This window comes from Betta splendens, chromosome 15, assembly GCF_900634795.4.
Source record: "Betta splendens chromosome 15, fBetSpl5.4, whole genome shotgun sequence".
NCBI lineage: Eukaryota > Metazoa > Chordata > Actinopteri > Anabantiformes > Osphronemidae > Betta > Betta splendens.
This window is the reverse complement of record NC_040895.2, coordinates 16,691,870-16,704,555: the sequence shown is the minus strand read 5'-3', so window position 1 is coordinate 16,704,555 and position 12,686 is coordinate 16,691,870. Positions and strand designations below refer to the sequence as shown.

Genomic DNA, 12,686 nt, shown 5'->3' with positions numbered 1-12,686 from the left:
TTTTTGCAACATCAAAACAAATAACTTTATAAATTATTATATTACACTAGACAAAAAGACAAATCAAAGTGTTGATGATGTAAAAAACGTATAAATGCAAAAAGAAAATGCAATCAGCTTTTCATAAATGCACTGCACTTATCTCGTGTGAAAGTAAAAGGAAGACTTCAGTGTTTCAGCAACAGTTCCTAGGATTGCAGGACTTGAGTAGACGCTTTATTTCACTGCACCTCGAGGCATCGAGGTGAAATCAATAATCGCATGTGTATGAAAAAAAAGTGTTTTGATTTGATGTACAACAGAACTCACAAAGACCTTCGGTGTCTCTTCTGCTCCACTGCCTCTACATTCAATCTGGATTTGAATCTGTGCGATTGAGCCTCCAGAGACACGCATGACTCACTCTCCCTCATATGCACTTTCACGCTGGCTTTCATTCAAAACACTGTACATACCGCAAACGCATACGTTCTCAGGCGTGGTTACACAAACAGCAGGAACCACGACCTGCAGATGATTCTGGTTGTACTGCAGGCACCTTTATCTTTACCTGCAGAATGCTGCACGGCCTCTGTCTCCCGTCTACTCCCGTAGATTGTTACTGTTGTTTTAAACAAACTATTCGTACACGCTTCGATATGGTTTTATCAGGTAAAAAGAAAAATGTGCAAATTGTGCATAAGCAGACAAATCTAAGACATGCACGTCCCAATCAATATTTATACACAAGTTTATTAACTTGAATTTCATCTGAATGTATTTAATCTGCATCTAAATATTTGGACAGACAGTTAAATATATATATATATAATATATAATAAAAAGGTTACAGAACACAAAAGCCATAATCACAGTGACACTGTTCACAGTACAGACGACATCAAAGGAACGTCAGAGCAGCTCCTGTCTCCAAATACCCGCTGAAACAATATGGACCTTCTTCGTCGTGTGTATAAATACATATAAATACGTATTTCAGCATGTATACACTCAGTTATAAATACTTGCGTTGAGTGGGAGACAACTCCTTCAGTGTGCGAATGAGTGGAAAAATCAGGTGACGCCAAGACCAGATTAAAAGAACTTCCCTCATGGTGATCACACAAACAGACACACACAGATGCAGACGCGTTTCATATGTATGACACGCTGTAAAAGACACACACTTAACGTTTGCTAATAAAATACGCACTTGTGCACAGTGGAGGGTTATGTAAGTTGAAGTGTTCTTCAATAAGCTGCCCTTCAGGCTTCACCTTAAGAAACACAAGAGACTCTGTGTGTGTGTGTGTGTGTGTGTGTGTGTGTGTGTGTGTGTGTGTGTGTGTGTGTGTGTGTGTGTGTGTGTGTGTGTGTGTGTGTGAACGCACTGTAATCTGTGTTTGAACCCTCCTGTTTACGTTGCTATGGTTACAACACCAACACCTCTCCTGGACGTTTCCAGGACTGGAAGCAGCAGACACACCTTCCTTTGATTCTGTGGGTGGAGGCGCTGCAGCCAGTTCGCTTCAGCCCTGATGGATGTTTTGACAAGTGCTTCTCTTGCCAAGGCCCAACGAGCTTCCCTTGTGTGAACCATGGGGAAATAACGAAAAAGGCAAAACTCCTGCACAATGGGTGCGTGTGGTCTGATAGCAATTGCATCTCCACGCTGTGCTGACAAATCATGCTTTTCTACTCAATTTAGTGAATTTATTGCCTGCAGGTTTTTAGCTTGCAACCACATTTATTCCCACTTTCCTGCACAAATACTATAATTGTAAATTTAAATATTTTAGTTATTGCAAAATGTTTTAAAATATTAAAATACAAAAATGAAGTGAAGTGAAGAACCTTTTGTTGTAATGATATTAAACCTAAATTTGAAATCGAAAGAAAAACCAGGAGGAGTTTGCAGCAGTGCAGCGACCTCACATCTGCAAAGAAGCTAATTATATATAATGAAAAGTTTAAACAAGTCCCAGTCTCCACCGTAACCAAAGGGACAAAATTACAGTCTCTTGGCTTGAATTAAAGTCTTTCCTTGTATTCTCAATAAACTGGAGGTGAAACGTTTCTTCAGCAGGTGACCAGGTTACAGCTGCATGTGAAAGGAAGCTGTTGTGCGTCTGGACGCTTGGACACAGACTGAACGATGACCTCGAGTTTGTGACACGGTCTCATTTCTGCACTTCACATGTTTATTGTTATAACCTACTGGAGCCTGGGCATGTCCCCGTAGGAAAAGTGGTTTGAATATGAGCAAAAGCATGTGACGCTGGACACAACGTGACGCGCACTAAGGGCAAACTGTTCTCAGAGAGCATTTTACCCTTTGTTGTTGTTGTGCGATAAGGCCAAAACATAGCAACAGCTGGGCCACATCGGCCGCGTCGGCCGTCAGCGGGGCTGCACGGAGACGTCTGCACTGGTGTGACAGGATTATGTGATAGAAACATGCTGCGCTCATGCGTTGCCAAATATTAAATAACACCACTGTCCCGTGTTTGAGGGGCCGAGCCGAGCGCTGTTGTCATGCTGCCATGGTGACAGTAACCATGCGCAGGATAATGTTTACAGAATGTTTAGCATATCACAAAGCAGACACATTGGGCGACTGGACCCGATGAATCAAGAGTGTGTGTGTGTGTGTGTGTGTGTGTGTGTGTGTGTGTGTGTGTGTGTGTGTGTGTGTGTGTGTGTGCGTGCGTGCGTGCGTGTGTGTGTGTCTGTTTTGTTGCCAGTTGTGGATACTTATGAATGCATGTCCTGTGGATTCAACTCTGCCCGACAAAGCTGCATCTAAATGCTATATTTTAGCATCTAAAATATAGAGTATTATAACTCCGTACGAGCTGTGAACCACTGTGAGCTGCTGTAAGTGTAATCCAGTCCAGATGTTGTTTGGTGGAGACGAAGTCAAATGCTCACTTGGTAACCGTGCTCCCTGCTGCATTGCACCGGCGACGGTTCTGACCGTTTTTCCTGATAAGACTTCCAAATAGCAGCACCTGCCTGCACGCATCACACAGCGGCGCATTCACACAGACTGCGAGCGGCACTTGGCACCGGCGTCGGGCTGTAAACCGGTCATAAGCAGCGTGAGAAGGTGAACCTGCCAAGACAAGAGGCTGACAACTGGCAGGACGCTTTTCCCTCTGGGCTGGAAACCGACTATACGAACCCGAATGGCTGCATCGGTGTAAAGGTGCTTCAGCCACTTCACACGGCGACCGTCCCAGACAGCAGACGCACACGTGACCCTCTGCTGTAGCTGCATGTTTCTACAGATGACTGTTTGTCGGCGCTTAGGACCCAAAAGTGACATATACACTCCTCCGTCATTGAGCCAATTCTCCAAACTCATGTAATAAATATGTCGCAATCTTTTATCTTGTTCATGTAAGTCCCAATAAATCTGCTACCGGTTTAGATTAAGCATATTTATTTTAAAACACACATAAAAAATAAACCATTGTGTTGTTTATCCGGTTGAACTCGGTTTGTTCATTTATTTCATTATGATCATCCTTTGATCACTTTAATTACTATTATTATGCTATTGTAAATTATTATGTACCGCAATGTTGTCAGTCATTTATCACACAGCATCTGTTGGCATCTGCACGATAAGTGCTTGTCTTTCTAACGATAAGAGCAAATTGCAAAGGGACGAATAGGCTGCAGTTGTAAACCAGACTGAAGCCGATGCAGCTCTGAAATGTGAACTAGACAAGGTGCTAATTATAATCCTGAGACGGCCTTAGTTGATGAGTGAATGGAGAGGACTTCTTATTGGTTAAGAGGAGCGTGTGTCCTGATGAGCTCAGCAGAGGATGCAGTAAATGTACATTCAAGTCACTCAGACACTGCACAAAGGGCTCCTCTTGTTCACTGACCGTCTGTGAGGCTGGACGGCAGCGCTCCAAGTTTAATTTCTACTACTGCCTAATGCTTCCAAGAGAAGAGAACGGAACATTTTGTAAATATAATCACATGACATGTTGCATAACGAGCGGCTGTAATGTAAAGCAGATGTCTGAGGCAGCAAATTAGGCTTAAGTCTGAACTTTACGGGAATTTCCTTCTTAATTAAAGTTTAAAAAACATCTGGATGGGTTTCATCAGTTACCTACAGAGCTGCGCTGCCACGTGTGAGTCCCATCAGTCGGATGAAACGGAGCATTTGAATATTCCGTCCCTATCGTGTTACGTGTTTATACAGTGAGCTATAGGGCAACGACGCTGGGTGTCACTGCCTGTAATTACAGAGGCATCGCCCGTAATTAGCTGTTGTGTCACCGCTGAGCTCCTCAAGCTCCGTAATTGGCTGTGGACAGACAAGCAGACTCTCGTTTCACGCTCAACTCCAGCAGCACGTTAATAGCAGCCTGTCAGCGTGGACCTTTTTGATTTTCCAGCGGTTGCATAACAAGGTGTGTCGGTGTCAGCGGTGAAACCCTAGCGCTGCTCGGGTCACGGCTCTGAGGCCACGTGAACACAATGACGTTGGGGTTGTGACCAGCGTGACAGGACTCATGCAGAGACTCATGCACGTTGTGTAGAGATGGTTGGAGCTCACACAGATGGAGTGGAGGACTTTAGACACACGCTGGAAAGTTGCTGTTCAACTGTGTGTTCATGCTCATCACCAGTGTTGCAGGCTGAGAGGTGGGTTGGTCGTCACGCGTTAAAGCTGCAACTTCTCTAACAATCCTACGACAACAGCAAAGCAATTGGGAGGACTTTCATTTTTGGTCCCTTTTTGTTTCTTTGTTTTCTTATGTCCTGCTCTGGGTGATCTGTATTTAATTCATTTTGCATGACTTTGTGGTCATCGTGTGTCTTTTAACTGCTTTCTAATTATCTTTGACTTTTAAACAGGAAATCTTACTTCATGCAGAGGCTTTGGGGCCAAGTGGCCTCTGACGTGACTGATGGGCCTGTTCAGTAATTCATGCACACACACGTATGCTCAGAATTTATAATGCACACACAGGCAGGCGCACACACACACACACACACACACACACACACACACACACACACACACACACACACACACACACACACACACACACACACACACACACACACACACACACATCAGGTAGGGATCTAGAAGGCAGCAGGGGTCATCATCATCACCATGGTTGCAAACAACACAATGATGCAAGGGAGCATGATGTCATCGTGTAAATCTGTCATCCGTAGCCTCCGGGTGTTTTTGGAACCAAGGAATTGTGGGAAATTTTTGTACTTTGGTATTGAGTAAAATGTGGCACTGCTCTGGAGTAAACACAATGAGACAAAGGGAGGATATCTCCTCAAGGTTTATTCTCTGAAAATACACGAATAGAAGTTCACTGAAGCATGTCTGCTATCACAGTGCATACATGTCACAACACAGCAGTGTGTATGTTTTACATGCCCTTTGGGAAGAGACAGCAGAGGTAGTCGAATGGAGGTTAAAGCAGAGCGCTCGTGGTACGTCTGGCAAAAAACGCCTTCATTACATCGTAGATGCAGGTTTTTTACATACACCGCAATATTTAACATGAACCACGATAACACAGGTCTGACACCAATCTACTCAGAGCTGCTAATACTGGGTTTCCTCGCATTCATGCTCATTTGTAAAAGATCCGCTTGTAATGTGCAATGAAATCTACACAGCTGAAACAGATTAACAAAACAACTTACACACACTTTAACTGCAAATCTTGACAGAACATTTAGTTTTTTATAATAAACCTTTTGTTAATAATTATAATAATTTTTATTCAATTTGCGATTTCCATTTTTTTATGGGGCATTTTGTGCCATTTCCTGTACGACAGTTACTGCAAACTTGTTTAAGGAATATTAAAACAACAAATGTATAGTGTTTTCTGCAGAAGTGCAGTTCATGTAAATGAGACGTCTTCTGGTGCTGTTACAGAAACACTGCTGGCCTTTTAGGAAACATTACAGACATGGGAACATGTGTATTTTATTGTTACTGAGACAGTTTCCTCTAAATGCCCTAGAACTAAAATTCCTGTGAGTTATTGGCAAAATGGCCTCAATTACACAGACCTTAATTACTTCTAATGCTAAATAGGGCTCAAACAGGGGTCGGAAGCTAAAAAGCTAAACAGCAGACTCACAACAAGGTCGTCCAGGTGTCTGATGGTGTTTTACTGTTTGATGAGGGTCGGAGGAGGCACAAATGTGGGATTCAGCTTCCAAGGTCAGAATATGAAGCAAGCTACAGTGTCCTCACAGTTAATCCTGTGTTTGTTTAGAAGCGTGCACACACAGCTTCACTATATGAGCTACGCAACGTCCCAACATCAATACACAACAGAGCCGCCGAAGTGCAGGAAAGCCTCTCTTTAGGGTCCAGTGCTGTACTGTGTACACATCTCTACCATTAGACCATGATGTAAACCAATCAGGAGGATTTACAGCCATTTAGATTCATTATTTATCCTGTTAATGGACACATTAAATCTCCATTAGCAGCAGTGCGTCACCCAGAGAGGCAGCGTTTACAGCACATGTATGTGAGCAGTTCACTAAAAGTAATGAGATAAAACATGAAGTGAGAGCAAAGATTAAAACATGTGGCGCAAGTGTGCAAATACATGCAAACATGATGAAATCTACAATAATTGGCAACATTATTCTTATTATGATGCTGGACTGAATCTGTAGCTTGCTGCAGTTTCACTACAGCGAGTCCTTCAATTTAAAAAGTGACAAAACAGTGAGAAACATTTGCTCATTCACTGTTTCAGGAGATCACAGGATGAACGTGTCCGTACAAAAATCACAGATCTTGTGCCTTTACAAAAAGTAAAATACATCACTTGTGGCTTTGATCAGGTTTATGTGCAGAGGATCACGCTTCCTAAAATCATCACATCTACAGCTGAGAGACAGCTGGTAGATCTTTTCCCCTAAAACATCAAACTGTTCTTTTAAAGACACGCTGTAGAAGAATAAAATATGATATTATACATTCTTCCTATTAATTGGTTTTCCCTATTTTAGGTGGTTTAAACTCCCATGTTTGTTTTTAAAGAATAAAACATTTGGAAACTCCCCAATCAACAACCTGTTAGAAAAACAAAGGTCTTTTATTACATTACGCTGCATTTTCTTCCTCAAAAAGATCCGAAGGTAGAATCATCAAGTGAATCCACCGATCTGAAGGTTCAAGTCAATTATCACACGTGGAATGTTCTTGTACATCTGAACCACAGCGCAGACACGCCGACATCCCAAAGGCACATGTTTAACCCAGCAACAGTGTGCTTTTCATCTCTGTCATGGATGATGGAATATGCATAAAGAAGACGCGCAGGACAAACAGGTTGGGTTCAATCACAGGCTGCTTTGCATGGACGCAGGAGTCTGGGCTGTCTCCACTCTGTCCAGCAAAGGGAGGAGTCTTTACAATTCAAAAACGACACAGTACGAGGAGGTTCCCACCACCAGCATCGCTCCTAGCCCCCCCCCCCCTCCTCCTCCTGAGACGCAGGCACAAAGCACAGAGCACAGACCACATCAACCCGAGCGCCTCAGCACCTGTTATGGCAGCACCTGTTATGGCACCGGCTCCGACACGTTCACCACTTCCTGTCGCACGTCACACACAGAAAAGCTGAACACACGTGTGACATGTGAGCAGCCAGAGAAGCTTGTGTTGCTTTGGAAAGCCCGGTTTCCTGGAAGCAATCAGCAGCAAAACAAGTCTGTGCTTTCTCAACATGCTGCACAAACAGATCAGGGAAATCTGTCCTCAGGTCTTTCACTTGACTTTAATATTGTCTGTGCAAAGACTGTTAAAGTGTTAAAGTTCACCTCTTCTGTAAGATTCAAACACTATATTCACCACTTTATCTATTTTAGGCCCCACTTTTGTTAAAATAAAGTGTTTCACAGAAAAAATTAGGACTACGAGCAAACAAAACTAAAAGGTGACCCTGAGTTGGTTCATGGCCCATTCTGGAAATCACATCAATATGCTGCACATAGTGAAACTAGAAGACTGCTCACTTATTTCTCAGTGCGCAGCATTTTGAAACTTCACTGGTGCTGGAACCGACCAAAGCTACTGCTGCAGGATCAGGCAGCGCAGAAGTGTGCGTGTGCGACCTTTGACCGGGGCTGATGCCCCTCCAGGGAGGTCCAGGGAGGTCCAGGGAGGTGCCGGGAGGTCCCGGGAGGTCCCGGGAGGTCCAGGGAGGTCCAGGGAGGTCCCGGGAGGCTGCTGGGCTTCACCTGACAGACCGGCCCCATCGTTGAGGACTGGGGTCACGTCCTCAGCTTCAGGATGACTGTGGCCAGGATGAGGAAGAAGGTGTTCCAGCCCAGGGTGACCGCGAAGCCTCTCCACACCATCATCCGCGACAGACCCCACCCTGGTAGAAACATGTGCTGTTTGTACTTGATGCCTGAATCATAAACAGCCTGATTTAAGCAAAGGTTTCCTTTGATCTGTGGTTGTCATAGACATAAATATTATGAAAGGAGCCAATTATGTCTGCCTGTGAATGTGGGAACTGTACTGTACATGTTGACAAACCTGAAGATCACGGATGCTGCGCTAACACCTGATTCCAATCAGTAAATGGGGCCAGGGTGAAGTTTCATCTTACGCCTCCATCTCTGGCCCCGGCACATTCTGCACGCGTCTCGTCTTCCAACGCGGCTCTCGATAGGCTTTTCAACAGGAAATGCCTCGTCGGGCTTCCTGTGCTTGACGTGTATCACCTAACAAGGGGGCTATCGTCTGTGTTCACCGGTGACGTGGTCCAGAGAAGGAGGAAGGCCGGGACACACTGAAACCACTGTGTCTCAGTTTCCAGGAAGCTGAGTTCCACAGGATCCAGGGCTGATTAATCATTTACACCAGTGGCTTTGCTGTGTATAATGCATCAATCTGAGCATGTGGGCATTGAGGATCTGACACACGCCAACAGCAGGCTGCAACACTATGAAGGGCTGTGCAAGGTATGAGCAGGTTACTGTACCTCTGTACATGATACAGCGCAGGGCTTCGGAGGCGTAGGTCTGAGGCAGCGCCAGGCTGAGGTAGCGGAGCGGGTAGGGAATACACTCCACAGGCCAGATGATGCCTGCAGCAGGAGAGAGGCCGCTGGGTCAGAGCTCTCCCAGAGGAGGAAGGTGGACAACCAAAGCAAACGCAGCGCTGGCCCACCACTGAGGATGAGGTTGGGGTAGAAGATGCCCAGGGCCATTTGGTTGGCGCTCTGCTCGTCGTCGATTGCCGCTGAGATGACGAGGCCAAAGGAGATGCCGGTGATGCCCTGCAGCACGATCAGTACCACGACCAACGCCAGGGAGCCCTCGTTGGGCATCTGCAGGGAAGAGGCGGCGGTGACTGTCCATGAAAGCTGCGTTTGTTGCAGAATTCCTGGGCAGATTTGTGGGAATGTTGCAGCGTTCCATTTAGACCCCAGTTCCTCCAGTGCAGAAGTAGGTTCCTCATTATGGTTCTGTTCCCTGGGAAACGCTCATGGACAAAAAATGTCACAACAGAAACGGTGGAGCTTAAAGGGGAACTGTGTGGGATAACGTTTACTAGAGGAAAAGAAACGAGGGAAGGTGTTTGAACTGCCCATCAGGAGTCTGACTAAATATGAGAACATACAGGATGAGAGGAAGTAAAATATAGAGAGGAAAAAGAGACGCTGCAGCAGCGGCTGCACATCAGTGGGTGAATGAGACCGAGTCAAAGCGCTGAGTGTCCATAAGGTGGAAAGCGCTCCACAGGTGCAGAGCATTTAGCATCTACGTACAGTCAGAGGCATCTTGGATCTGTCTGATCTGAGGCCAAATACGCTACAGGAAATGAAAGGACGTGTCAGGAGCGGTTAAGTTAGGCTGTAAATCACCCACATGGAGGAAAGCGTAAACAGAGTCAAAGGCCGCGTCTCAGCTCGGACTCTCCAGCAGAGCAGCGTGTGTGCGTGTCCTTGTCGCCCATGACAACGTGCAAAAATAGCCCGGCACCGAGAGGTCACATGACCAGTGGGTTGCCACGGCGATCGCGGCCTGTTGTTGTGGCAAACCCTGGACACCGCAAAGGAGGAAGTGATTTATGGAGCAGTGGCTCCTTATTTAAGACTCACAACATGTGTTTGCATGGATGTAGACAGAAACGTGTGACTTCTACCGGTCGCGTCTTCAGTTCTACTGAAAACAGAGGAGCTGAATCCCCAGGCTGCAGCTGGGCTGCTGTTCTCACACCAGGAAGAAGCGCCACAGTCGTGGAAAATACAGGTTAAAGTGATTATTACGCCTCTGATAAGATAAAAGTGAGGTCAGGGCGCAGTAAAAATGCAAATGAGCAGGGAACAGGTGAAACATTAACCTTCACTACAGGATTGTTTGTCCTCAGGCATGAGATGCAGAACAGCATCACAGTCCTTTAATCCGAAAAATCTGCTCTTAAATAGGTTTTACAGCGAATAACCAACAAAAAGGACAGAAGATCAGTGTGTAGCTGTGTCTGTTATACTTTGTCGTGTTTGTGTTTGAAGGACAGACCTTAAAGACGAGCAGAATGAAGAGCAGCAGCAGAATAATCTGAATGCTGATGACAAACAGCTGAGAGAAGAGGTGGGCCAGCATCGTCTCCAAGGAGCTCACACCTGGTGGAGACAGAAGAACTCAACTCAAGAGCGTCAGATATTTGATATTTTCCTGATTGTTTTGGTCTCCTTTCATATAATGTCGTTTATAACTGAGCTCTCTCATATTCAATAATTCACATCCGTCAACTTCCCTGACAGTAAACATTCTATGCAGTGATGACGTTACTCCCTCTACTGGTAGCATCTCAAATTACAGTCAATTATTCATGGGGTTCAATCTTATCAGTAACTCTTCATTGACTAAGATGTGAAGTAAAACAACAACTCAAAGGCAGATAAAATGAGAACGTCTCCCATTTCTGCAGCGCCGCCCACCTGCGACCCAGCATCGGTCCAGAAGCCCCTCCTTTCGCTCCAGGACGAAGGACAGCGCCGTCAGCCCCACAGCCAGGTAGAAGGTGATGCTGGAGAGGACAGACATGAGCCCGGCGCGTGTGCAGCATGTGATGCCCCCACAAACCCACATCCACCAACACCAACCTGAGCACAGCGCCGGGCGTCACAAAGGTGGTGAAGTCGGTGTCAGCGCTGCCGTAGATCGGCTCCTCGAACTGCAACACAGCAGCGGCGGGTTTCACTTGGACCTGGCGTGTCTGGATCTTCTGAACACACTGCACCTCTTGTGAAATGTGACTTTTCTTACCTTTATTGGCAGCGCCACCAAGTACGACATACTGCCCAGCTTGTCCTCCACAAAAGCCTGCGGACGACATTTGAATCAACACACAATGGAAGAGCGACTGTGACACGGGCCACGACTGAGGCTGATGTTGGCTTTGTCCAAAGTCACAGGACAAACTTAAAAATTCAGTAAAAGCCGTGGGTTTAAAGACTTGACCATTTTCAGTTAGGAATTCTGTGTACAAACAGCACGACTCATGTTTGTACCTGAAAGGCTTCGTGAAGTTTCTTCTGCAGCATCAGGGCAATTTGTCGATCTGGAAAAAGAAAAACATTCCAAATGCATCAAATCCGCCTCCTGGATTAAAAGAATTATGAAAGATGATGTGTTTATTTATTGTTATTTTCTTTCATGTGTCGATGCCTATCAGCTCCAGCTTGCACCACTAAGCTCCCAGTCCGATCGTCTTACTCGTGAGGTCCAACCAGACGTGCACCGATCCTCCATCGACCACGTCTCTAGAAACCTGTCGCTGGATCATCCTGTAAAACCAGAGACGTGATGAGATCACGGGTTTGAGCCTGTTCAGCCATTATATAAAATTACTGGAACAGCTTTGATGGGAGGAAGAAGATGCTGAAGATACAGGTTTACAGAGACAACGCAGGCTTTTCACCGGCCCATCGCTACACAGCTACAGCAGCCTGATGCTTCTCGCTTGTAGAAGATCTGCTTCTAATTCTATTCATGCTCGACATGTGCATCGGCGTCTCATTGTCTGTTGTTTACGTTTGTATTGTTATTATCAGTGCTTGTGCGTCACATGTTAAAGCTTTTACACAAACCAAGTGTTACACATTTAAAACTGCACCTACTGAACTCTTAGGAACAGATCCATCCCTTAGTAACCTGAATGCGGGTTTCACGGCTCTGGAGGCCAGTCTTACTTATTATTAGCTTTACGTGCAGCTATGACTCAGTTTCAGGCGTGTCGCATGAACACGTTGCTGCCGTGACACGTTCAGGTGCACGAGCGACAGGAAGGACGTGCACACAACAACAACGTGGCCTTTGGCCTCCGTCTGACTCACGCTCACATGGAGCAGAAAATGTGTGATGTAAGTAACGCACACCTGTGGGAGGAAACTGCTTGTAAGACTGACTACTCTGTGATTTAAATGCCAAGAGGAGCCGGATCCGTCAGAGACGTCGGGACGCGGCCTCTCCCACCTCTTTGTCAGGAAGCTGGTGAAGTTCTTGCCGAAGCCGATGACCCCCCAGTACTCCCCATTGTAGATCCCATTGAAGGCGTCAGCATGGGACAAGTTCACCTGTCAACACAGAGGAGCAACGGTGCTTCACACAGAACTGCCGCTTTCACTGGTTTCCTACAAAAACAAGTCTCTGAGTTTCGG

At 45.8% G+C, this 12,686-nt stretch overlaps 1 protein-coding gene and 1 long non-coding RNA gene across 6 annotated transcripts in view; one reads left to right on the top strand and one right to left on the bottom strand.

Moving 5' to 3' along the window:
• Positions 1 to 8,251: 8,251 nt before the first annotated feature.
• Positions 8,252 to 12,686, bottom strand: part of abch1 (ATP-binding cassette, sub-family H, member 1) — an 11,624-nt gene continuing 7,189 nt past the window's right edge. For 4 of the 5 annotated variants that reach the window (XM_029127578.3, XM_029127580.3, XM_029127579.3 and 1 more), the window contains exons 11-19: positions 12,502 to 12,602; positions 11,743 to 11,813; positions 11,538 to 11,587; positions 11,293 to 11,349; positions 11,130 to 11,200; positions 10,965 to 11,053; positions 10,543 to 10,646; positions 9,191 to 9,350; positions 8,397 to 9,107 (exon numbers count right to left, since the gene is read on the bottom strand). In XM_029127578.3, the coding sequence (XP_028983411.1) occupies positions 8,872 to 9,107; positions 9,191 to 9,350; positions 10,543 to 10,646; positions 10,965 to 11,053; positions 11,130 to 11,200; positions 11,293 to 11,349; positions 11,538 to 11,587; positions 11,743 to 11,813; positions 12,502 to 12,602 (939 nt within the window). In that variant the 3' untranslated portion in view covers positions 8,397 to 8,871. The other variant, XM_055502774.1, reaches the window with a different exon arrangement.
• On the top strand, positions 10,538 to 11,653 carry LOC129603084 (uncharacterized). The gene is made up of 2 exons (XR_008692666.1): positions 10,538 to 10,678; positions 10,955 to 11,653. It is a non-coding gene; the product is annotated as an uncharacterized LOC129603084 (long non-coding RNA).